The sequence below is a fragment of the Pezoporus occidentalis genome, unplaced genomic scaffold (assembly GCF_034315485.1).
Source record: "Pezoporus occidentalis ecotype Australia unplaced genomic scaffold, CSIRO_AGI_Poc_V1 ctg323, whole genome shotgun sequence".
NCBI lineage: Eukaryota > Metazoa > Chordata > Aves > Psittaciformes > Psittacidae > Pezoporus > Pezoporus occidentalis.
This window is the reverse complement of record NW_026915192.1, coordinates 17,220-42,579: the sequence shown is the minus strand read 5'-3', so window position 1 is coordinate 42,579 and position 25,360 is coordinate 17,220. Positions and strand designations below refer to the sequence as shown.

Sequence of the window (25,360 nt, the reverse complement as noted above, 5' to 3'; positions counted from 1 at the left end):
AGAAACCATTCCAAGCTCAAGGATTTGCTTTATGTATCTTATTTTATGTCTTATTTCAACTATCCCTGGCCAAATCCATCCCTCATCTCAGGCTATTGGCTACAGTTGTCTAAGACAGAGGACAGACTTGGCATCTGTGAGACCCACAGCTCTAACACAGTAACACCCAGCACAGGGCAGAGAAACTACTGGAGTCTGTTTCAAACTCCAGCTAAAGTAGCAAATTCAAACCTCCCAGGCCACATTATCATGCTTAAAACCATCCACTTTAAAAGCTGAGACCACTCCAGGCTTCCTCGGGGACTCCAGTTCCTGAGGGCTGAAAGAGCTCTAGGCTCATAGGATCCAGTCCTTCAACAGGCTAAGCTCCAGTGACCAGCATTACCCAGTCCTGCCAGAGCCTTAAGGATCTCCCCTCCAGTGGGTTCCAGTAAATACCAACTGGAATTAACTCACCAGTTTGCAGGACCAAGTTCCTAGCACAAGAGGTGACAAGATACAGCTATGTTTTGGCTGCTGACTCCTGACATCCACACACAGGGCAGAGGAATTCCCATGTCTTCCCATTAAGAGGGAGCTGCTGCCTCTTTGCCAGGTCACAAATAAACAGTATTTCAGGTCATAAATAAACAGCATTTCAGGTCATAATATTCTCCTGGCAGTGTTTTTGCTCTGTCACAGGGTTAGGTTCATCAACAGCACTCCCTTCAGATGTAACACTGAATATAAAACTCTTACCTTCTGGTCCCACACATGACCCTGGCTTCATTCTGCATTTTCCTTGCCCAACATCCACTCTATGGATTATCCCAGGAGAAGCAAGTCCTGTGTTACTCAGCTGGAAGGAAAAATGGAAGGGATTTACTAAAGAAACTGGACTCACTTCCTCATATGACAAAGAACAAAACCACTGCCTTTGAGTAGTTGTAAAGTAATAACAGAGTGAGTGCCAGTGGGTGAAATGCCATGTTGCAAGGGAAAAACCCATTCTGAAAGCTGCCACCTGAGAGCAAGGACTTCAGAGAGGGGAATTTGCAAGAGACTGGGTTGCCAGTGACACCCGAGGCACAAAAAGTGCCAACTGACACCAGACACAGGAGATCTCAGCTGTGTTGTTTGCTGCCTGCCTGGGTTTCACGCCAGATCCTTCAGTGTTGTAGGGAAGAGCTTGAGGAAACAACCTGAGCATGAAGAGAGAGGTGCAAACCCTGCCCAGTGTGAAGATGAAGGATTCTCAGTCTCCTGTAGCAATGCAGTAAGGATCAATGTTCACTTTCCATCCCCAGGGAAGAGCAGAGTGAGGGATTTTTCCTTCTATTCCAGCTCGCTTCCACACGTTAGTCACTGGGATGAGGCTGCTCCAGGCAGGATTCACACATCCCTTCAGAAGCTGTTTGAGAGGATCGGCTGCTGCTCTCATCGCACTCTAACGGTCCCGATGCCAAATTCCACCACCGAAACACCCCCAGCCAACAACCGGCGGCCCTGTGCTGCCCTCTGACGGGCTGCACGCAGCAGCAGCACTCGGCTCCCAGACCCCGGCGACCACGGAGGCACAAACAGCCCGGGGGGTTCGGAGTGTCCCTTTCACCAGGGATTTATGGATGTCCCCGGGGTTTATGGGTGCCGCAGTGACTGCGCAACCACAGCCAGCTCTGCCCCATGCCTGCCTTCCCGAAGAGAACCCAGGGCTCACCAAGCACAGCTCCCATGCACACCAAATACCAACCAGTTCATGAGGGTGCCCTGGGCCAATTCGTCTCTGCTCTATCATAGTGGTCTCCTCTGCTTCAGGAGCTTCCACCCTTGCTGTTGGAAGGCCTGGGGAGCAAGAAGGATAAAAGGGAGGATTACACCAGACCCAATCCAGCCCCATGTGCTGGGCTGAGCCCCACAAAGTGGGCAGTGCTCCAACCTCAGAGGCAGGGCAGCCCCGTTTGGCTGGGATCTGCCTCACAGCTTCTGCCCCTTTGGGTGGAGGGGAGCTGGGATTATGGCTTCTCGCAGACCTCACCCTCGTGAACCCCACTGAGCCTTCAGCCCCCTGCCAACAAGTGTCCTCATAGAACCCCAGCCTGGTTTGTGTTGAAGGGACCTTAAAGCTCATCCAGCTCCAACCCCTGCCACGGGCAGGGACCCCTTCCACTAGAGCAGCTTGCTCCAAGCCCCTGTGTCCAACCTGGCCTTGAGCACTGCCAGGGATGGGGCAGCCACAGCTTCTCTGGGCACCCTGTGCCAGCGCCTCAGCACCCTCACAGGGAAGAGCTTCTGCCTAAGAGCTCAGCTCAGTCTCGGGCAGGTTAAAGCCATTCCCCTTGGCCTGTCCCTACTGCTGAGCATACAGATGCCCAAAGCGCCTTTAGAACACCACAACACTGGCAACATCACGCTTTTACTACACCCGTTTGGGACACAGGGAGCTCCCAGCCTCCTTACCCAGTGCATGGCACAGCCTGTGTGCTACTACGCCGAATAATGAATTCTTCTCTTCATTTCAAAGCCTCATGATGTGTTTTAAGGCAGCGCCGTGGTGCGTGGGGGCCTGGGCTGGCAGCTCCAAGTGCTAACACGGATCCAACCCCCGTCTCCCGAAACACGGGGATCTTGAATGAGGAAATTTGGGGTTTGTATTTCACACGTGAAGCTCTGGGGGACGCAAAGGACCCGTCAGAGGGGGCTGGAAGCTCGCTGTGTCTGACAGAAAGAGAAGGGACCCTCGGCCCGTGCAGACCCCGGAGCTGGGCCCTGTGTCCCCATCCACACGCAGGCCCTGGAACGGGTGGGCATTCCCTGTGCCTCAGTGCTCCTGCCCCAGCCTTGACCCGCCACTGCCCCTCGGCCCCTTCCTCCTCCTCCCTTCAGCCCCTTCACCCCGCTCCCTTCCTGCCAAGCCCGTCTCTCACCTCAGCCCCCCCGAGCACCCGCAGCCCAAACCCCTCCTTCCCTCCCCTCACAGCCGCCTCCATCTCCCCCCCCCGCCTGCGCTCCTCCTGCCGGCAGGGGGCGCTGCCGCAGCGCGGGCTGCCCCTTGGCGGCGGGGGCGCCGCTCTCTCCGCCCGCGGGAGGCGGCGGGGCGGGCCGCGGGCTCGGCGTGAGGCGGGCGGCGGGGCCGGGCGCGGGGAGTCGCGGCGCCGCTGGAGCCGGCGCGGGGCCTTGCGGGAGCAGCATGGCCGCCAGCCTGTGGATGGGGGACGTGAGTGTCCGGCCGGGAGCCGCGCGGGGGGCTTTGTGCGGCGGGCAGCGGGGGCGGCCTGGCCGGAGGGAGGAGGGAGAGCAGCGGCCGCGGCACCGGGGAGAGCGGGGTTGGCGTGCGCTGAGCGGCGGGCACCCAAACACTGACACCCGCACACTGACCGGCTGATACCCGCACCCTGATACCCGCACCCTGACACCCGCACCCTGACACCCGCACACTTACCCCGCGCACTGACACCCGCACCCTGACACCCGCACCCTGACACCCACACACTGACCCCGCGCACTGACACCCGCGCACTGACACCCACACACTGACCCCGCGCACTGACACCCGCACGCTGACCGGCTGGCACCCGCACACTGGCACCCGCACACTGACCGGCTGACACCCGCACATTGACCCCGCGCACTGACACCCGCACACTGACACCCGCACCCTGACACCCGCACATTGACCCCGCACACTGATACCCGCACCCTGACCGGCTGACACCCGCACCCTGACACCCGCACATTGAGCCCCGCACACTGACCGCCTGGCACCCGCACCCTGACACCCGCACACTGACCCCGCGCACTGACACCCGCACACTGACACCCGCACACTGATACCTGCACACTGACCGGCTGACACTCACACATTGACCCCGCGCACTGACACCCGCACACTGAGCCCCGCACACTGACCGCCTGGCACCTGCACACTAATGCCCGCACCCTGACACCCGCACATTGACCGGCTGATACCCGCACATTGACCCCGCGCACTGACACCCGCGCACTGACACCCGCACACTGACCGCCTGGCACCTGCACACTGACACCCGCACCCTGACACCCGCACATTGACCGGCTGATACCCGCACATTGACCCCGCGCACTGACACCCGCACACTGACCAGCTGATAACCGCGCACTGACACCCGCACATTGACCGGCTGGCACCTGCACACTGACACCCGCACACTGACCGGCTGATAACCGCACACTGATACCCGCACATTGACACCTGCACATTGACCCCCGTACATTGACTGGCTGGCACCTACACACTGATACCCGCACACTGACCCCCGCACACTGACCGCCTGGCACCCGCACACTGACACCCGCACACTGACCGACACCCGCACACTGACCAGCTGGCACCCACACACTGACCGGCTGGCACCCGCATGCTGACTGACACCCGCACACTGACCGATGGACTGCCACCCTCGCACTGACTGACTGATACCCTCCCGCACTGACACCCCCCTAAGCTCCTGGAGTGACCGACCCTCTCCTGTGCACGCTGGCAGGCTCACAGGCTCACACCCAGTCGGAGGCTCTGACCCCAGCCCAGCACACTGGTGAGCAGTTACACACCCACAGACACAGTCAGACACACACACACACACCCCAAATGACCCTAGTCGCACCCGTGGCACTTACACCAGTGTCCTGGCTGCCTGTGCTCATGCTGGTGCACACTAATGTGCGCTCACTCTTTGCTGGTGCTGTGTTAGGCACTTACACCCTCACATGCCTGTGCGCTTGCATGTGTGCAGGGTTTATACACTGCTTGTGTGCTTGTAGGCACTTGCATGCTCATAGTCAGACACTGAGGCTACCACTTACACCACTAACACCGCTTACACGTGCTTGTGCTGCTCAGGTTGCACGCTTGTGCGCACACTTGCAGGCACTCACATGCTTGGATGTGCCTACCCAAGAGTATCCCTCACTACACCCCGCTCACTGTGGGTGCACTCACACACTTGGAAGGATTTACAGTCTTCTGCACGCACACACACTCGTGAGCACTGACACACACAGCAGCTCCCTCATTCCTCCCTGCTTGTGCACCTGCAGCACGCTCACACTCACAGATGCTTCTCTCCCTGCCTGCTCCCATGTACGCTCACAGTGACACACACCACACAGTGTCCCTTGTCCGCCCTTCACTCACACTCCACACACCCTCATACTCCTGTGCCTGTGTCCCTTCCCCTTTGCACTGTGCACACACACTTTCATACATGTATGAGTATGAAACACATCTATACATGTATGAAAGTATGTGTACTCACCCCTGGCGCATAGCACCCACCGCACTCTTGTCTGCATGTGCTCACATCGTACTCTAGTGCCCGCACTGCCTGTGTCTATGACTTTCACACTGTCATATTCACAGTCCCACCAGGGTATCGTGGTGTCCTTGCTGCCTGCCACTTGCTGCACACACGTACTCAGAGCCAGGTGTGTGCAGTTACACCAGCGTGTGCAGTTACACCAGCTTGTTTCCGTGTTGCCTGTTACCTGCACACACACCTTCCTCCTCACAGACCCACAGCAGCACGTTGCCTGGGCCTGCCTGCACACACGAGTACCCTGTAGGCTTCCTCAGTCCCCCTCACATGTGTGAGGGGTCGCTGAGGATCCTGCTGGGTGCTCCTCTCATACGCACTCACACACTGCGTGTGTTGCACACACACACTGATGCATCAGGGAGTCTTTCACTGCCTGCTGCTTGTGCAAGCAGACTCCATGGAGTTTGCTGTTTCTCTGTTACTCAGACAAAGGGTTATCCACCACCTCTCCACCATTAAGCCATCTTCTCCAGTTACCACTCTCACGAGCAGCCTGTGGCTCTTTGTAACATACACAGACACAGCTAGCAGGAGTTACCTGTTGCCTTTATGAGTCTGGCTTTCCTGTGAACACAGCACACAGGATCACCCTCTGCACTGCACATCTGGACAGAGTAGTGCTGCTTCCTGCTTCTGGCACACGTAGCAGAGTCACTTCTGCTTTACACTCCCACTTCCACAGGGCAGCTGCCACCTTTTGCACATCCTGGTGGGTGCAGTGTGGGTACTGCACAAGCCTCTGCATTCTGTCACATGCACCGGGTACCTGGCAGACACCAACGTGCTCGAGGGCTGTCAGCTCCCACGAGGCCATCTGTCTGACTCACACAGGTGTAGAGATACGTAGAGGTGTATAAATGTACAGATGTGTGCAGTGCTCTCCATCAGGATGTCCCCTGCACAGAACCTTCATTTCAGTTAGCTCCCTCAGCACTTTCTGTTACAGAGAGGCATCCTTTTCCCTCAGTCCCTTCATAGAATCTCAGCCTGGTTTGGGTTGGAAGGGACCTTAAAGCTCATCCAGTGCCATGGGCAGGGACACCTTCCACTGGACCATGTTGCTCCAAGCTCCATCCATCCTGGCCTTCCTCATACATTTGCTCCAAGTTGCAGCACTGTTTCATGCTCTTCGGACACTGACACCGTACAGACACCTCCTCTCCAGCGTGTGCACTCACTGCCCTTCACACACCCTCTGACACCCCCCCTGCCACCCTGTCACCCATGACAAACACACGGTCAATGCACCCAGTTATAGGTTCCCCCTCTTGAGTCCTGCCCTGCGTATCTCGTGTCCTGGGAGGTAGACAAAGCTCGGCAACCCCCTGCCCAGCTCCATGGGGACTGTTACCTGCCACATGCCACCCGTTCCTCATAGCACCCCAACAATGCTGGCCCAACCTCGGTGTGCACACAGAAGGAGCCTTGCCACCTCCTTGTCCCCTCCTCCATGTCCTGAACGCTCAGTTTGTTGCTGTATGTTTTCTGAGTGGCTTTTGTCCTTCTGTGAAAGCTCCCTGTTCTCTGAAATTCATGCTGTCTCTTGGGTTCCACTTTGCAGACTGTTGAGCCTGGTTCATGCATGCCTGCTGGTTTTGAGTGGCATCGACCCTCTTAAATGAGTCTTCTTTTTGAAGTGTAAGGGTAAAATCCTTCTCAATAATGTTTTAACTGCTTAGGGGGACATTGACACAAAAATTCTCCTGTTTGTCGATGCCTGAGCCTAATTTTTCCTCTCTTGCTTTTATAGCTGGAGCCATATATGGATGAAAACTTTGTTTCAAGAGCCTTTGCCACCATGGGAGAGCTCGTACTGAGCGTAAAAATCATTCGAAACAGGTTGACAGGGTAACTGTTTATGCTTGTTCTCAGTTTGTTCTACCAATGGAGTGAGCCATTTGCCCTCTGTGTGGTGTCACTGTGGTCCTGTCAGCATTAGGGTGATTGTCACATTGAGCTTTTCACCGGGGCTGCCACCAATCTGGGTGCATGGTGGTAGCAGTGGAGAGACCAGTTGCTGGCTCTTTGACCATCAGCAAGCCAAGGTTGAGCCCTCGTGCTGCAGCACTTCAGCACTTGTTCAGAGAGGTGTACAGTGCCAGACAGGCTCTCTTGGAGTTACACTGCCTGTAACTGGGCTGAAAGCTTCAGTGCTGGCCTGGCGTTCATCGTGGCACTAGTGTGTGGTGCTGGCAGAGGTGGGAATTCTGCCTTCTCTGTTCTTGTAGATGTTGTCATTTCAGTTTCCAACTGGTTGGGACAATTGGGTGGGAAAACTTCTAGTGAACGAGAGCAGAAACTAAGCTAATTGTGAGCCAAACTATTTGACATGACTTACTGGTAAGTAGGGGCTACCTTGACTTGAGATCAAGATTCCTTTGCTGGCTTCTTTTCGGGAGCTGCTGTCTATCTTTTGAAACAGAAATGGTCCCAAGTATTGCGACTATAGCAAACTCCCTCCTGGTTATGTGAAATGTGTTTTAAATGTGAACTCTTTCTCTCTCCTGTGTCCTGTGTTCAGAATTCCAGCAGGCTATTGCTTTGTAGAGTTTGCAGATCTAGCTACTGCAGAGAAATGTTTACACAAAATCAATGGAAAACCGCTTCCTGGGGCTACACCGGTGAGTAACTGGAGTCAGGCAGTTGAGAGCCATGACTAGGAAGGAATAGATAGCACCAGAGCTGTATTTGGAATGGTTACAGACGAATTCAATAGTTAGCAAACTGGGGTTCTCCTTTTCTTTCTAGTTAAAGTGATGAGCATAAAACTGCAAAAGTTCTTATGCAGAAAAGTGTTGGAAAACCCACTCATTTATGTGTGAATGGGATAAAATCCAGGTATAGATCTGGTGTGGTGTGAGGTTTTCTGTCTTCTTGTCTTTTTGAACCTTTTTGCTCTTACCACAGTTGTACTAATGCGAAAGAACAAGTTAAAAATAGATTGAGTATCCTTTCCACAGTCCTCCACAGTCTCTCTCCAGTTGTAGCTCCATCTTAATTTATCTCAGTGTGTAAGTTCTTACATATGTACCAGATGAACTTGGGAGTTCATCCTGAGTTGTGAGAAGCTTGGATTTGCAAGAGAAATGTGACTTTTAAGCCTTGTATTATTCCTGACCCTTAGCAAGCAAAAGTTACTCCAAACTATTTACAGTGCAGAAGGAGCTAGGCCGTTGTGTAACTGCAGCATGTAACAAACGTCTTGGATATGTAAAAGGTAGTTAGGAGGGAGAACAGTCACCGAGGCTAATTTTAGGCTGTTGACTTCAACATGGAGTAGATTAAAATGGGATGGCTGACACAGCTGCCCGTTGTACCCACAGGTGTTGGCTGCAGGAGCTGGGATGACTGCTTCCTAAAGCAGCTCTAGAACCGCCTCAATTACACTGGGAGGTAGTCAAGTAAATTTATGATACCTCTTTCAGTGTAATTAATACCCTGAGCAGGAAAGTGGGAAGTTCAGGTTGAGCCTTTTGGTCAGCTTCCTGAGAGGACGGCGGCCCCGTCAGAAGGGGTAGATGAGAAGCCTGGAGGGATTTGTTTCACCTGCCCTGTTTAATACTCAAATCAGAGCCCATGATTAAAGGAAGTTAATCTTCCTCAATGCTTTCTTAGTCACCAGAGACACAAAGAGAGCAGCTCCTGCAAGGAGTAAGACAATCACTGAAGTTTAGTTTCAGGAGTAGCCACAGTTTAATTCCAAACATGGTGGTGTGTAGAGGGATGATGTATGTAGCACGTGTTGGGAGCTACAGATGTCAGCGAGCCAATGCAGGCAGCCAGAATCAGTGTATTGTGTTGTTTCCTAATTGTGTGGCTTCACACAGAACATCTGAATGCATGGATTCATTTCTGCCTTGTTTCAGGCAAAGCGATTTAAACTGAATTATGCAACGTATGGGAAACAGCCTGATAACAGGTAAATGTTCAGTATTTAATATCAAGTTTGCTGATTAATGCCTCTGTATCATTTGCCTTGCAAAGGGTATTCAAAACACACAAACCTACAAGTTCCTCAGTGCCAGTCTTTAGCAGAGGATGGGTAACCTACCCTGCCTGTTGGGTTTATGCTTTGCTTTCTGTGTGGCACAGCAGATGGGTCAGGAGTGTCTTTGAAGTGTTTAAACTCTGTAGCACCGAAGTATCTCATTTGTGTATTATCATTTAAGATCAGTACGTTGGAAATAGCAAATTATTAATGAGACCTTAATGTTTCTTGCCCTGTTGGATACCCTGACATTATCTTTCAGTAGCAAGCAGTAGTGAATAGATGGGTTGTGCTGCTTGAATTGACTTGAAACACAATGTCAATAACAATTCTAAGTCACTGAAGCAGCTTAGCTGGTAACACTTTGAATTATCCATTAGATGCTCTTTTAATATCACTTCTCTCTGCAGTTCAGGCTGTTAGCTGTCACTCAGCATGCCTCTTTGGTTTGTGTCATTGTGCTTAAGGAGTTTTCTCTTGGTTTCTTTAGTCCAGAATATTCCCTTTTTGTGGGAGACCTGACTCCTGACGTGGATGATGGCATGTTATATGAATTTTTTGTTAAAGTTTATCCCTCATGTAGAGGTGGCAAAGTCGTTTTGGACCAGGCAGGAGTATCCAAGTAAGTCATCTTTTAGTCATTCTTCTCTTTCACTTCACATGCAGCAACAGGAAAAATACAGTGCATTAAGGGAAAAAGCATAGTTCTATAAGCTTAGAACACAACATTCTTGGATGTTCAGTTACAGTGTGCTTGGGTTCAGACAGTCCCCACAGCATCCTGTCACTCAGTGTGATGCCCTTTGTGTGTTGGCAGCATGTTACAGAACATGCTCAGGATCTCTCCTCTTTCTCACATAAGGTTCAGTCTTAGCCATGTTGGTTTGAAGGAATCTCTGGAGGTCTGTGGTCTGACCTCCCACTCGGAGCAGGATGGCTGCCACCTTTCAGTCAGGTCAGCAAGGAATTGTGCAGCCTGGAAAACCTCCCTGGATGGGGATGATACAACCTCTGAGCAGCCTGTTCCAGAGGTGTGCAACATCCTTAGTAATGAGGTCCTTCATGTTCAACCTGAACCTCTTGCAGAGCTGCTCAGTCACTCTCTGGCTGCTCAGTATCATGCTGTTACTGCCACCTCACCTGAGACCAGCACTGGATGGGCTCCGAGCACGTCCTCCTCAGAGGTGTAAACCCAGTGGTTCTTGTTTTGTTTCAGTCTCTGCCTACAAAAGAGCCAACAGTTGGGCTTTGGGAAATGTTGGTAAGTGCAGGCCACAGGGAAGGGGAATCTGTGGCAGCTCTGGAAGTGGGGAAGGAGCAGGGACTTAAAGTCCTATTGCTGGGAAGAGCGAGGCTATCTCCCCTAGCAGCACCAGGGTGTTGCTGCCAGGGGCTTTGTTGTGACTTGTGCAGTTACTCAAAGCTGAGGCAACTGCAAGTGTTGGTGTGGTCTGAGAGAGGAACCTGGGGCTTGTGGACGTGCCTAGTGGTAGATCGGGAAAGCTTCAAAGCATCTTTTCCCCAGCACCACTTGTTGAGGCAAGAGAAGAGCCTGATGCCTTAGAACTGTGCTGGCCTCTGCTTTCTGATGAGGGTGCAGCCTGGGGGGCTTCTCTTAACTGCAGGGATAGGACAGAACGTCCTGGCCACAAAGAAATGCTTTCTTGGTGGGTTTTCTTCTGTACTAAAACCTGGTTTAGCTACTGGTGTGCAAAGAACTCTCTCCCTTGCTGCACCCAGCATCTGTTCCTATGCGCTACATCCCACCCTTTGTCTGTCCCATCTCTGGTTTGGAATTGCCAGTCTTCCTGCTTTCACTTACTCCTGGTCCCATCCAAAAGGCTGCAGGAGTTCATGCCCATCATGGGGCAGGGACAGCTCTGTACTAGCTGCCAGTGGGGACCTATTATGAGCAGTACATGATGTGTACGCGATGCCACTTTCAAAAGAGCATGTTACGTGGTGTTGCAGAGTTCCCACAGAAGAGATAATGTGCTCTAAATGTACACCCTTGCTTACAGCCCGTGCTTTTCCCCAGGTAGACAAGCCCTTACCCTCCCAGCCTCCTTCCTTCACCCAGATGGATTCCTCTTTCCCTCCCACACCTATGTCTTTGATCTTTCTGCTGCAGGAGGCAGCCCAGCCCATGCTGGGATCCTGGCGCTGCCCTCTTGGGTGCTGTTGTATTGCTTCTGACTCACTACAGCAGCAGAAGCCCACGCAAAGGACCTTTGGGGTTGGAGGGGAATTCATATTGGCTGTTGTGCAGAGCTGCCAGCACCACAGTGCAGGATTGCTGCAGTCCAGGGCTTGCTGGCTGGGTGCTAGCCCTGTTCCAGTTGTGCTGTCAGAGCAGGCTTTAGCAACTTGGTGTTAAGAGCTTGTTTTCAGGTCCACTCTTGAGAACACCAGTGGGGTTGTGCCATTGTTCAGAGTAATAAAAGCCTATTTGAGTGTTTTCCTGTTGCAAAAAGGACTTGATTAGAAAGTCTTAGTCAACCCTACACACAAGTGATGCTCTCCTTCACAGTGGGACAGTTTTAGCTATAAGCAGTGCCTCTGTTATGTCAATCCTGTGCTGACTTGCAACCATGTAGATTATCTGTATCCTCCTGGTGCAGATCTGAGGCTTTGCTACTGTTCATGCATTTCAACACGGCTTGTGTCAGCTTATTTCCAATTCCTCAGAATCCACTGCTACAGCCCCCTGTGCCAGTGCCTCTGCACCCTCACAGGGAAGAGCTCATCTCAGCCTCACTGGCAGGTTAAAGACATTCTCCTTGCTCTGTCCCTATATCCCTTGTCCAAAGCCCCTCTCCAGGCTTCTTGTAGCCCCTTTAGGCAGTGGGAGCTGCTCTAAGGTCTCCACTAAAAGCAGGGACAGCCCTAGTGAAAGCATTCCTTTTGCTGTGTTCTTCAACACCTATTTTGCCTTCCCTGTAAATACCTGTTTTTAAGTGGCTTCTTTTGCTGTTATTTCATTGGAGCTGTTCTATATCTCTGCAGAGGTTACGGGTTTGTGAAGTTTACGGATGAGCTGGAACAGAAAAGAGCCCTGACCGAGTGTCAAGGAGCCGTGGGCTTGGGCTCCAAACCTGTACGCTTGAGTGTGGCTATACCAAAAGCGTGAGTATAAGAGCAGGCAGGGGTTCACTAGAGCACTGTGAAGTGAAACCAATGTCTTCTAGTGCTTTGGCTACAATTCCTGGATGTTTCCATCCCAAAGTGAAGGAATACCCAGGGAACAATTAGCTAGAGTATCAGAATGCCCAGGATTCCCAAAGAATTCTAATGTTAGCTCGAGAGTTAAGCATTTAACACTGTTTTGAATTGTATACATTATTAAATACACACACACTATATTTAAATCTGACCATTTTTTAAAGTATAATGTTCCTTTGTGTTAAATTGCAATTGTCTACATCTGCTTCTTGATTTCTGGGTAGCAAAGCTCAATGACCTTGCTAATTCTGTGATAATGTCTACTACATGTAAGTCTTTTGGGGCAGAGATTAACTTTGTTTTCTGTGTTTGTTCAGAACCTGATACAATGAGATCCTGCTCTGACTTGGGGCTCGTAGCACTAGGGTAATACGAATCATAGTAATTGCTCCCTATTTGAATAACATTTAGGTTTTCAGGCACCTCAGAAGTCTTGGGGGGATGAGGAAGAGAAAAAGGGGGTGTATCGTGGTGAGAAGATTGCTGCCGTTTCCCTCCTCCTACTTCTCGCTAATTTCATCATTAGACATAGCTTGATGTGTGACATACTTCCATTTTCAAACAAGATCTGTCATCTCATTACTTTCCCATCTCAATAATCTGGTGGGATTCCTAAGTCCTTGGAGAAAAGCTGCCACTTGATGGCAGGGAATGGGGGTTTCAGGCAACATACAGGCTATTTTAAATGGGTTTAAGATTAAGTATTTATTTCTTTTGTTATTTGTAGTCCTTTTTACTTTATGGGCGTTTCCAGCTCTGTGCATTGATGAACACAGATTCAGAGAGCCTGGGGTCAAGGAGTCATTGCTTTAAGCTTCTGCACAACAGTGGCAGAGGGAAGAGGGTTTTGCCCGTTCTTGCTAAAGAAAACCCCATTCCTTTTGCAAGGCTCTCAGTCTTTAACTCTTCTTGTAAAGCAAGACTCAGTACCTGGTGGCAGGAAGCTGCAGGGCACTTCAGTCCATCCTATTTATCAGAAGGAAAAAGGGACCCAAGGATCTGGATCGTGGTTCAGGATTGTTGTAAACTGAGGCTCCTAGTCCTGAACTCTTCCCTTCACAAAGGCAGGAAGTGATACTACGTTAACTCATAAAGAATGAAAGCAGTTAATGAAGATGAATATGGGAAAGGGCATTAATTGAGAGCATTTCTTTCTTCCTGCAAATGTATGCAAATGATAAATGCTGCTGCAGTGAATAGTGGATCTATTTTAAAGACTGAATTTGCATGTTAAACTAAGCCTTGCCTGTGCACCATAGATACAAATCTCAAGCTCTTTCATTGCTTTTTACCTGGTTCATTCTTGGCAACTTAATTCCTGCTTTTTTTCTTTTTTTTTCAAGTAATCGTGTGAAAGCCATGGAGTACAACCAGATGTACAACTACAACTATAACCAGTATTACCAACAATATCACAGCTACTACGCGCAGTGGGGCTATGACCAGAACACGGGCAGTTACAGCTACAGCTATCCCCAGTATGGATACACCCAGAGCACAATCCAGGTAGGGCAGTGTGACATACTCACTCTTCAGTGCTCTGTCAGCACAGAAACACCCCATAGCTTACAAAACACTAATGGGTATATTTCATCATCAAGCTCCAGGGTCTTAATATGAGAAAAGAAAAGTGTTTAGCACACCCTGGTGTGTACTGTTGCCTTTTTGGGGGGGATATTGCTGGGACTGGAAGAGTAGAAAGGTCTGGAGGACACAAAGGGTCTCTTAATAGAGTTGTCATGGTAGAAAGGTTCTCTTGATATGGGCAGTTTTAGAGGGTAGAACAAATGAGGACACCTACCCTACTACATCACAGGCAGAGAAACTGCTGCCTCAGAAGTTTAGTGTGGGCTGATTCAGCCTGGAGAAGAGAAGGCTCCTTACAGGTTGACCCTAGAACAGCTCCAGTGCCTAAAGGGGCTGCAGGAAAGCTGGAGAGGGGCTTTGGACAAGGGCCTGTAGGGCCAGGCCAAGGGGAATGGCTTTAACCTGCCCGAGGGGAGACTGAGATGAGCTCTTAGGCAGAAGCTCCTCCCTGTGAGGGTGCTGAGGCGCTGGCACAGGGTGCCCAGAGAAGCTGTGGCTGCCCCATCCCTGGCAGTGCTCAAGGCCAGGTTGGACACAGGGGCTTGGAGCAAGCTGCTCTAGTTGAAGGCGTCCACTAGACATCATCATTGGATGAGCGTTAAGGTCCCTTCCAACTCAAACCACTCTGATTCTATTCTATGATTCTATGATCTCCCCCATGGAGTCTGTTGGGAGTAGAATACAGGGCTTATGTGTGAAGAATTCTGTTGACATCAGTCAGCTCTAAGTCAGTATGTGACAGCAGTGATCAGCAGGTGATGTCTGTAAAAGAAAAGGTAAATCTCTGCTGTCCTAAGGGTTTCATTTTGCCTTGCAGACATATGAAGAAGTTGGTGAGGATGCATTGGAAGGTAAGTTTCTCAAATTCTATATTGAAGTAGTCTGTTCTGCACAGGTTAGAGATAGTCTTTCTCAGCTTGGCCCTTCATTTCACTGTATGATGTATCTTCATCTTTGAGTAAATCTGAGGTCTGAGAAAATCTGTGTCCTTGTTTTACAGTTGCTGCTCCTAGTCTGAACCCTGTGAGGACTGAAACTAACTCCCCCAGCACTGAGATTTTAATCTGCCATAGTACTCAAACCTTTATCCTTTTTTAAAGTGTTTCTTTCTGTTATGCTACAAAAAACAATGGAGGTATTTGATTTTCCTGTAAAATCTTGGAATTTAGAAGCCAGGATACTTCACTGTGGTTTTAGCTTAAAAAAGAAATCACGTCAGTTAGCACAGTGATCAGGTCATTTAGCAGTCATTGGGCCACAAAACCATATTGGTTTGGATAAATGTACAGCAGTTTTCATTTATTAATACAATAAAATAATCAGTTCCACATGGCTGTCTTGAGTGGAATATGCACTGTGTAGTGTATCTTATTCTTCATGTGGTGACAGGAGAAAGCAGCTGGATCCTTTACAGGATCCATAGGTATCAGTATCGACATCAATGAGAAAGCCCTGAATGGCTTTTAAAAGCATTTCAGGAGGGGTTTTCTTGCTCTGAAACACACCAGTTCTAAAGGTGGACTATCTCTGAGGTGTCTTTTCTCATCCGTTAAATGAACAAGTTGAAATTTGGAGGAAAATGAAATAATCTATCACCAGTGTATCAGTTCTGGACTGTGCTCTGCTGCGATGTGTTACGACACGAAGCAGCTAACGCCACACGTGTTTACAAGCCTTTTATTCCTGAGTGCTTGGTAGTTTTTCCTCCAGTCAGCTGGTTGCTTCACACTGTGCTAGTCACTCACTAACCTGTGTGATTGTGCCGCTCTGATAACCTGAGCTGCAGACTGTGGGTGTTGCTCGGTGAGCTTTACATCCTCCAAATGGTTTGGGGAAGATGATGAGTCAGTGATTGGGAAATGCTGCAGTAGCAGCAGGATCGTGCCCTCTGCGTTCCTATCCGGCTCCAAAATGCTTTACAGACATTTCTTGCAAACAGCTGTCAGCTCGGGGCCGTGTTCACGTGTCATTCACTGGGTGTTGCTGCCCCTCTTTGGGTTACTAACTGTGAAATGCTTTGAGATGTCCGAGGCTTTGGCAGACGAGCTCTGGTGACTCTTGTTGCAGCACCTACGGTCCCCAGCCATCCCCAGCAGCCACTCTGACCCCGTAGTGGAGGGAGCAGAACGGACCACGTGCCTGTGCCTCCACTCCGCCACTTGGCAGTCGGTGCCTTAGTGCTCCCCACCTTCTTTGGCAGTTTAAGTGGCTACCCTGGGCTGCGAGGTGCAGGTACGCGTCCTCTCCGTTCACTCTGCTATGGGGGCATCGCCACTGCAAAGAGGGACGTACTTGGATGGTGTGGTTTCTTAACGCGTTGCAGAAAGGGCTGATCTGGTCAGGCTCACGGTTGGGCAGGTGCTGGGAGTGTTTTGTGACTCTCCCCAGCTTTGTTTTACTCAAACTAACACGTTCATGGGGTGTGGGTTTTCCTTCCTAAAGCTTTTGGTATGTGACCTATTTGTCTTTCCTCCTTTAGATCCAGCGCCTCAGCTAGACGTCCAGGAAGCAAATAAGCAGTTTATGGAACAGAGTGAAGAGCTCTATGATGCCTTGATGGACTGTCATTGGCAGCCTCTGGACAGTGTCTCTTCAGAGATTCCAGCCGTGTTATAGCCTCAGGCTGAGGCACTGTGTCTGTGTGACAAGCCTGCCAGCGTGCTCCAGACTGTTAGTGCTGCACCAGGACCCTGCAGTAGTGAGGGGTGGCCCTTTCTCCACCCAGGTCTGTTACTCGAAGTACAGGAGGACTGTGGCCTTCCCTGTATGGAATGAGTATCATAGGAGCATCATGGTAAACTTTTATTCATGGGGAAAGTTAGAACTGCAACAGTTTTATTCCTTTTGTCTTGAAATGAACTCTTATTTGGGAATTGTAATTTATAAACTCTCAGCGAGATGGCACAGGGCAAAGACTCTACTCCAACGTCCAATAAAAAAGTTGGTCTTTTAAGTAAAATCACCCTTTGCATTTGGTTCCTGCCCATCTTTCTGCTTTGCTGCCCATTTAACCATCTTCAGTTCTCTGATCCAACTCCCACGAATGGGTTCTTTTAAGGAATCATTGCTGGATACCACTGACGTGTTGCACAGTGACCGGGTAAGGTTGCTGTGACTTGAGGATGGGGAAGAACCACGTAGATGAAAGCTTATGTTCTCTTTGAGCTAGCACATGTAGAGCTCAGTGTTCTTAACCTACCTGAAGAGCTTTTTGGAGAGTAAAGACAGAAAGGAGCGTTGTAAAACTACTCCAGACCGATGCCTCCTATCGGGTGATGTCTCTCACGTTTGCCTTGCTTCTCCACTTGTCTATAAGGAAACAATTCCCCAGCAGCCAACCAGTTTAAAACACGTTTACCAGCAACCTTCTTTAAACCTTATTTTGTGTCTCATGTTTCATTGTGGATGAAAAATGGTCTCATTGAGATGATGAGATTTCCCTTCCACTGTCCTGTCAGAGTGAACCTGGTGAAACTGAAGATCCTGCAGCAAAAACGGGTCAAAAACGCTGTATTGTGCAACAAATTGTTGCTGCCCTGGAAAGCAGTTTTTTACTGGATGTTGTATAAGCTGGATGGACAAGCAATATTATTTAAGCTAAGATTATGTTGCATTAGAGGTGAAAGCAAAAAATAATCGCACTTCTGTACATGTTCTAAGCCCTTTCCAGGCTTTTGTGCCTTAAACTCTTGGAGAACTAGGAACAAAAACTACCTGCAATAAATGTCTATCCAAGAAATCGTTTGGTAACTGACATTGCTGCTGCAAAGCAGTTCATTGCCTCCCTGCCCATGGTGAGGCAGAGATTTGCCGCGAGATTTCAATACTTTCATAAAGCCTAACTCTGCTGCCCCTTTGTGTCCATAGTTGTGATGTATTTGTCAGTCTGCTCCTCTAAACTGACTGCGGTGGTTGAACGTGCTGTGGCTATGAGAGGAGCAGTGATGTGATACAGGTGCTGAATGACTGCAGGCTCCCTGTGTCCTCTTCTGCTGTGAATTCTTCCCTCCTGCTGTGCATCTGACTGTGCTGTGGGCTGTTACCCATGTCCTAACCTTCAGTTGCTCTGAATTTAAGGAGATGAATGTTCCCTGCCTTTGCTGGGAGCCTTTCAGAGATGGAGGAGAGCAGAGTGCTTTGTTTCTTCTGACTGGAGCTGCTCAGCTCAGAGGATGCCCCTCTTCTTGAAAAGGGCATTTCAGAGGTGATGTAAAGGGGGTTTATGTTCTGCTGTTAACGGCTTTCCAGGTCGTTCCATTCCTGTGCTGCAGCAGTGCTACCCTGGTGCCCAACCGTCATAAGTCTGTTTTGTCCATCCAGATTTTAGCTTTTATAGTGCAGCCCTCATTATTTGACCTGAAGCCATGTTTCCTTTATCAGTATAAGTTTATGCTGTGCTTCTAAGGCTAATATTCCCTGGTGCCCAGATAAGCCATCTCCATCCAAGCTGGTCTCTAAAGGACAGCAGAGCAGGTTAGCACAGAACAGTGACCCTGTGGCAAATCATTTTGCTCTCTGCTGTTGTTTCTGTGGTGGAAAGCTGGTCATGATTGGTCCAACCCATCATAATCCCCTAGTTTCATAGAACCATAGAGTGGTTTGGGTTGTACCTTAAAGCTCCTCCAGCTCCAACCCCTGCCATGGGCAGGGACACCTTCCGCTAGAGCAGCTTGCTCCAAGCCCCGTCCGAACTGACCTTGAACCCTGCTAGGGATGGGGCATCCCACGTTCCAGCAGAGCTGTGTATAGCCAGACCCTCGGGCCCTTCCCTAGGTGTAGAAAGAACAGTTTGGGAGTACAGAGGCCAGCAGAGGATACCCACCGACGCCTGTTTACTGTTGCTGCAGAGCTGAAAATAGCTCCTGCATTTCCTTTTTGGAGCGAGGGTTGACGTGAGGCTTTGGGCCACGTTCCCTTGATGCAGGAGCCAGTTTTGGGGGGTTGTTTGTGAGACTCTCAGCCAACGTTCTGTTGAGCTGTTAATCTCTCCACACTGTTTCCTGTGGATCACTTACTCATCTTCATGTTCATTTTCAGCTCCTGGCCGTCATTGCAGCATCTGAAGCACAGAAGAGACTTCTATGTGGTGCTACAAACCCGTCACCTGCAGTTTGTAGAGTTTGTGCTTTGGAATCCAAGTCAAACAGTGTGGGATTCTGCTGCTCGTGGATGGCTACAGGAAAAGCTCTGATTAATTGCCATTTAGCCTAACACCAGATGAAAGACAAGGACTCCGTGTAGTAAGGTAAATCCTGCTTTTATCTTTACGTGCTAAAGACGAAATCCAAAGCAGATGATATCACAGCTCAGGGGGCTTATGAAATTCTCTAAAATTACATTTAAAAAGGTAACAGAGGGGAGACCGTGATGAGATCTGAGGCAGAAGCTTTTCCCTGTGAGGGTGTGGGACACTGAGATGGGATGCATGGAGAAGCTGTGGCTGCCCCATCCCTGGCAGTGTTCAAGGCCAGGTTGAATAGGACTTGGAGCAACCTGCTCTAGTGGAAGGTGGGGGGCTGGAGCTGGATGAGCTTTAGGGTCCCTTCCAAACCAAACACATCTGGGATTCTATGATTCTGTGAACATTGCATCAAAACATGCAGTGGAGACGATGAAATACTCTGCCTTTCAGCATGCAGCATTTACTAGTAATTACAAGAACACTTCCTACGTTACTTGATGAAGATGTGATGATCCAATTTAGATTCCTCTCAGTTTGCTGGGATTACTGTTGGAATTACATAGACTAAAAAATGTTGGGCCAAGTGCAGAGCTGGAAAGATGTGGGTGTTCCTGTTGGGCATGAAGCAGGGGTGGTTTCCAAAGCAGAAGCTGCAAGGCTGTGGGGTGGACTGTTGCCATTGCATGTGTTTAATTCCAAGCTTGACATAAGCAGTGGGGGTGGCCTGTGAGGAATGCTGACCAGTAGGATGAGGAAGGAAAGCATTCCTTTAGCTAACGTGGCTCTGCACTAGTGCAGCCCAGTGTGTGGGTTGAGAGCTCTGATAGGAATCAGTGATGATGTTTTCCATGTGTGTCTGAGTAAGAAAATTCCTGTTGCTTGGGCCAGTTTCAGGAGATGGTTCCTATCCCGCACATCAAGAAGTACCAAACACCCTTTGGTATTTCTCTGAATCCTTCTCAAGGAGCAGGGATGCTTGGCTCTGATCTTTGCATACTCAGTTTCTCAACACTGGCTTTCCTCATGCCCAGCTTGTGCTAAACAAGACCTGAGAGGAATCTCTGCCTCCCAGGTTTGCTCTCTGCATCTTGTGAAGCATTCTGGATGCACCAGCTTCTGGATTTCATTCCGTGCTTCTGCTCTAACGTTTCCAGGCTCAAAGCAATGGTAGATAACACAGGTAAGGTGATAAGTGATAGAGCTGTTCATGGCAAGGGCTTGGCTTGTCCCCGCGGCACACAGGATTCCTAGGGAGCACAGCAACCCGCTTGGATTACTGATTCATCCTTGCTTTTCCTCAGGGTTAGCTCCTCACAGAGCACTTTCCTGCGGGATGTCTGCTCTCACCTGTCTGGTGATGGGAATTGCAGCCTCTTCCATAGAGCAGGAGCATCTCCCAGTGCTCCCCATCCTGTGGATGCTACCAAAGAGACTGGCATGAGGCTCCCAGCCAGACCAGGAGGTTTCATCGGGGCCTCCCCAGTGCAGGCATGGGATTTTCTCTGCTCCTCTTTGCAACTCCATCCACCATCTCATGCTGGGTTGAGGTCTATTGAGCATCACAGGTTTGGGGCGTTCACCCAGCTGGAAGATTCTCTTGCCAAACACTTGATGTCTGCCAAGGCTTGGATTTTTGGGAAGGGTTTCTTTCTTTTGCTACAGCGATCTCCCAGTTTCTGGCCTGGGATTTGACAGGGAGATTTCGAGGTTCCCTTTGCACGAGTGCCAAGGAGAATCCAGGACACTCAGGGAATGAACGCCTCGTGCCTTGGCAAAGCAGCCACAGGATCCATGCAGGAGGTGGAGGATGGGACCAGCTTTGACCAGGGCTGTCTTTAGAAGAGCTTGACCACACACGGGCTGGGGCTCATTTCCAGGCTTGTGCTTTAAATGAGGACCAGGTTGATTTGGTTGCTAACCTGGCACGTTTGTGGGGGGGTGACCAGCTCCAAGGGTGATTCCTGAGCGCTGTGAATGGTTTTCATCTGTGTCCTTTGCTCAGGTTTAAAACTAATTGTTGTTGCCCCTCATCCTTTCTGCTCTTTCCCCAGGCTCAGGGGCAGGAAGCAGTCTCCGGCTTCTCAGCCCCATTTCTCCTGGAGGCTGTGGCATCAGCACCTGCAGGAATTCCAGCAGTTGCTCCAAACCAGTTGGTTGTAATCCTTTCCATTGATGATGGATCATGAGCCAGGAGCCCAACAGAAGGATTGCTTTGGCAGGTAGGCTTTTGCTTCCAAGAACTTTCCTTCCATTCCCCAAGGGTCGGGTGTGCTCCCCAGCTTCAGGAAGGAAGGAAGGAAAAACGTGTCTGCTGTAGGACAATATAGGTGCTTCCATCCCCTTTGGGGAGAGCAACCCCATGTGGGGAGGAGGAGAGGGAATTCCTTGTGCCTCCCAGCCTGGAGGCTGCTCAGGTGGGCTGGGGCGCGTATCAAACCCAGCCTTGCTCTTGGGCTGGGCCATCCCCTGCTGCTGCGGGGGCAGAGGGGAGCCCTGAGCCCTTGGGGCGGGCGCGGGGGTACCGCGACGGAACGAACTACAACTCCCATAAGGCTCTGCGGCGGGGCCCAGCCCCAGCGGCCAATCAGCCCCCGCGCTGCCGCGCTATAAAAGCCCACCGCGAGGTGACTTCCGCCTCTCTCTGCGATGGCGGCTGCGGTGGCGGCGGGGCCTGCGGGACGGCCGCCATCCGCCTTCATCCGTCGCCATCCGTCCTCATCCTCCCTCATTGGCTGCCATCCGCGCTCCCCGCGGTGCTTCGGGGCCCTCCCATGGGCTGTGAAGGGCAGCGCGGCCGCCGGAGGGCTCCGCTCCCGGTTGCAGGGGCGGACGATGCCACCGCGGGTGAGTGACCGGAGCGGGCTGAGCTGAGGGCCCCGCCGGGGGAAGCGGCTGCGGGGCGGGGCGGGGGAGCCCGGGCCGGCCCTATCGAAGCTGCGTCTGTCTCGGTGCTGTGGCAGATGCAGTCAAAAAGGAGCCGAGAGCGAAGGGTTTTCCTCGACGGTCGCCGCTCCGTTTGAGCCAACGTAACCGAGCGGCAACATGGCAGGAAGGCACAGGGGCGTCCGGCGGAGGGGCTGCGGGAGAGGGGCTTCGGACACGGGATGGAGGGACAGGGACAGGCCAAGGGGAAGGGCTTTAACCTGCCAGAGGGGAGGCTGGGGTGGGATCTTAGGAAGGAATTCCTCCCTGTGAGGGTGCTGGGTCACTGGGATGGGGGGAACAGAGCAGGTTTGGCTGCCCCATCCCTGGCAGTGTTCAAGGCCAGGTTGGACACGGGCTTGGAGCAAGTGGAAGGTGTCTCTCGTTGCAACTGGATGGGCTTTAAGGTCCCTCTGTCATCTGTGAAGCTCAAGGCTCTGTTCTTCCCCAGCAGCATCCCAACATGGAAGGCGATCCTAGGGCATGGGATGGTTGATGCCCAGCTCAGCCTTGGACAGGTGAGATGTGCAATCCAGGAGTCTCCCATTGGGAATGGGGCTGCCTTCATGGCCCCCCTGGCCTGAGCACCAGGTGGTGCCAGCGTGGGGCTCACTGCAGGGGCTGTGGATCCTCCACAAGCTCATCCTGCAGACAGGGATTCCCTGTTCCTAATACGAGGCATGAAGAACTGCAGGCCCCCCTTGGTTCTTGTTCTGTCGGTGTCATGCATCCCTTGGGATAAAGGGACTTCTCTGCCCAGCATCGCTGGGGCAGAACCAGGAACCAGACCCGATCTGAAGCTGCTGGATCCCTCCTGCTGCTTGGAGCCATCCCAGCCTTTGGTGGGGAGCTCCGTGCTGCCTGGGCATGTTCATCCAAGAGCTGTGGCTCAGCGCAGTGGCTACAGCTCTCCAACAACATGCCAGAGCAATGGAAGGTCTTTGACTGCTGGGCTTCTCCTGCCCGTTGCTGTCACTCGCCCCTCCTATAGACCCCCAGGAATGTGGGGTGTACCCAGCAGTCTGCAGCCTGCTCCTCATGTGGGGGTGTTCTTGTTCCTCCAGGGTCATTTGGCTGCTGGATGATGACCGTGACCTGCCGGTGCTTAGGCCTCAGGTGAGAATGGGATGCCCTCATTCCAGGCTCTTGTGTCCCGTCCCTCCGGATCCCTTTCCCATCAGATCTGAATACCGATCTCGTGGTCGAAAAAGGAGGAAAAGCAACATTCCGGCTGGTCTCATCCTGTGCTGGTGCAGTGCTGCTGGGAGAGGGGCCAGTCAGAAGACAGCCTGTGCTGGCCTTCCTTTGGGAAGGCTGGGGTGGGAGTGAGCATGGAGGAAGGTGGGGCACAGCAGGAGGCTGGGGTTCACCTGGGCTGGATCTGATGCCTCAGTTCCTGGTGGGCAGCATCCCACCAGTGTCACATCCTCACTGGGGCTGGTTTTAACAGGAATTACTTGGTGGAAAAGAGCTGCTGAGCCCCTCTCTGTGGGGAAGGGATAGGCTTTGCCTGCCTTAGGGCCTGCATCGTGGGAAGCTGACGTGGAACCGGGTGAGTGTCCCTGGTGGTTTGAGTGGGATCTCACCAGCCCTGAGGGGGAAGGGATGGTTCAAGCTACCTCTGCCCCTGCTGGAAGTGGCCACTCCTCAATCTGGGAATGATGGGCTTTGTTAATTGGGATCTTAACTGGGCAGCCCTCTGGGTACAGCCTGGTCCGTGATGATCCTTCCTTTGGAGACTGCTGGATGAGTCCTGCGGATATGGGGCTGAGGCCAGGCATGAAGGAGCCAAGGGATAGGTGGGAATCCTGTGGCACTGGGAGCTGCTGCCCTTCACTGAGCTGTGTTATCCGTTACCCCTCTTCAGGTCTGCATGGAGCTGAGGTGTGAGCTGGCCCTTGAGGGCTGCAGGAGCTCTGCAGAGCCACATCCTGGCTCCTTCCTGAGCTCCACTCACTGCACCCACCAAGAGGGACCCTGCCTGGCTCCTGCTGCAGCCCTGCGTGGAAGGACTGGAGTTTTCCAAGGAGAAGAGCTTGGAGGGGAGGGTCTGGGTATGGAATGCTGGAGGGTGAATAAACAATCACATGAAGCTTGTGCTGTGTCCTGTGCTGGGGTTTGGGTTGCTGCCGGGGCACCTGCATCCTGCTGGCATGAGCCCTAAATCCTAATGGCTTCTTCCACCTGATCCTTCGAGGTGGGTTCCCGTTGGTGGCTGGGCATGGGGGTGCCTGGAATGGCACCTGCGTGGACAAAGATGACACCTTCAACGTTGCCAACGTCTGTTGCCCATTCCCTTAGGATGGAGAGCAAAGAGCCCCAGAGCTGTTGCAGGGAGGAGGGATTCCCCGTGTCCATGCAGCCCTTAAAGGGGGGACACATCCCCACTGCACTCTGGGCTCTCGGGGGCTATGGAGGGACCCCACAGGGCTACTCTGGAGCCCCCAGTCTGGTTGGGGGACCCAAAACTCCCCAAGGGAAGGGGCCGAGGGGCTGTCAGGTTGCTGAGGTGACCCCCAAACCTCACCAGCACCCGGGGCTGCGTCCCTGCAAGGGTTATTTAAAGCCTTAATGTGGGGGCTTTGAATAACTAGCACCTCCCTAAAGAGGTGGATTTAATGAACGTGAGGCTATTCCACACTAAATAAAGGCTGCTCTGAGCGCTGGGACACATCAAGACTCAACCCATGGCATGGAGCAACATGGTTTGTGTAGGAAGGGACCTTAAAGCTCCTCCACCTCCAACCCCTGCCCCGGGCAGGGACCCCTTCCACTGGAGCAGCTTGCTCCAAGCCCCTGTGTCCAACCTGGCCTTGAGCACTGCCAGGGATGGGGCAGCCACAGCTTCTCTGGGCACCCTGTGCCAGTGCCTCGGCACCCTCCCAGGGAAGAGCTTCTGCCTAAGAGCTCATCTCAGTCTCCCCTCGGGCAGGTTCAAGCCATTCCCCTTGGCCTGTCCCTACATCCCTTGTCCCAAGCCCCTCTCCAGGTTTCCTGCAGCCCCTTCAGGCACTGGAGCTGCTCTGAGGTCTCCCCTTCAGGAGCCTTCTCTTCTCCAGGCTGAGCACTGGGGGATGCTCTGCTTTGGGGGGGGGGGGTAACCCCCCCCATGTCCGTCCCTTGATGGGG

The 25,360-nt window shown here is 51.8% G+C and overlaps 1 protein-coding gene, 1 long non-coding RNA gene and 4 other non-coding genes across 10 annotated transcripts; all 6 read left to right on the top strand.

Annotated features, from left to right (window-relative positions):
- Positions 1–3,051: 3,051 nt before the first annotated feature.
- Positions 3,052–17,976, top strand: TRNAU1AP (tRNA selenocysteine 1 associated protein 1). Of its 4 annotated transcripts, none has more exons than XR_009966656.1 (10): positions 3,052–3,193; positions 7,081–7,178; positions 7,852–7,951; positions 9,197–9,249; positions 9,809–9,940; positions 12,325–12,444; positions 13,884–14,046; positions 14,945–14,978; positions 16,195–16,359; positions 16,607–16,743. XR_009966656.1 is itself a non-coding variant. In XM_062628771.1 (10 exons), exons 3-10 carry the CDS (start codon positions 7,093–7,095, stop codon positions 16,741–16,743), a joined length of 825 nt encoding a protein of 274 aa, XP_062484755.1. In that variant the 5' UTR covers positions 3,057–3,193; positions 6,892–6,968; positions 7,081–7,092; the 3' UTR covers positions 16,744–17,976. The 4 variants fall into 4 exon arrangements, 3 of the variants coding, with proteins under 3 accessions (XP_062484754.1, XP_062484755.1, XP_062484756.1); XM_062628771.1 differs by lacking the exon at positions 16,195–16,359 and adding an exon at positions 6,892–6,968 and having other exon boundaries at positions 3,057–3,193; positions 16,607–17,976; XM_062628772.1 differs by lacking the exon at positions 16,195–16,359 and adding an exon at positions 6,892–6,974 and having other exon boundaries at positions 3,057–3,193; positions 16,607–17,976.
- A 4,250-nt stretch (positions 17,977–22,226) lies between these two features.
- On the top strand, positions 22,227–22,370 carry LOC134168773 (small nucleolar RNA SNORA16B/SNORA16A family). The gene has a single exon (XR_009966668.1). It is a non-coding gene; the product is annotated as a small nucleolar RNA SNORA16B/SNORA16A family (small nucleolar RNA).
- A 200-nt stretch (positions 22,371–22,570) lies between these two features.
- Positions 22,571–24,295, top strand: LOC134168752 (uncharacterized). Of its 2 annotated transcripts, XR_009966658.1 has the most exons (4): positions 22,571–22,749; positions 23,296–23,347; positions 23,682–23,783; positions 24,099–24,295. It is a non-coding gene; the product is annotated as an uncharacterized LOC134168752 (long non-coding RNA). The 2 variants fall into 2 exon arrangements; XR_009966657.1 differs by lacking the exon at positions 22,571–22,749 and having other exon boundaries at positions 22,801–23,347.
- LOC134168774 (small nucleolar RNA SNORA44) lies at positions 23,095–23,224 on the top strand. Its single transcript, XR_009966669.1, has one exon. It is a non-coding gene; the product is annotated as a small nucleolar RNA SNORA44 (small nucleolar RNA).
- LOC134168775 (small nucleolar RNA SNORA61) lies at positions 23,388–23,520 on the top strand. Its single transcript, XR_009966670.1, has one exon. It is a non-coding gene; the product is annotated as a small nucleolar RNA SNORA61 (small nucleolar RNA).
- LOC134168771 (small nucleolar RNA SNORD99) lies at positions 23,941–24,010 on the top strand. Its single transcript, XR_009966666.1, has one exon. It is a non-coding gene; the product is annotated as a small nucleolar RNA SNORD99 (small nucleolar RNA).
- Positions 24,296–25,360: the final 1,065 nt, after the last annotated feature.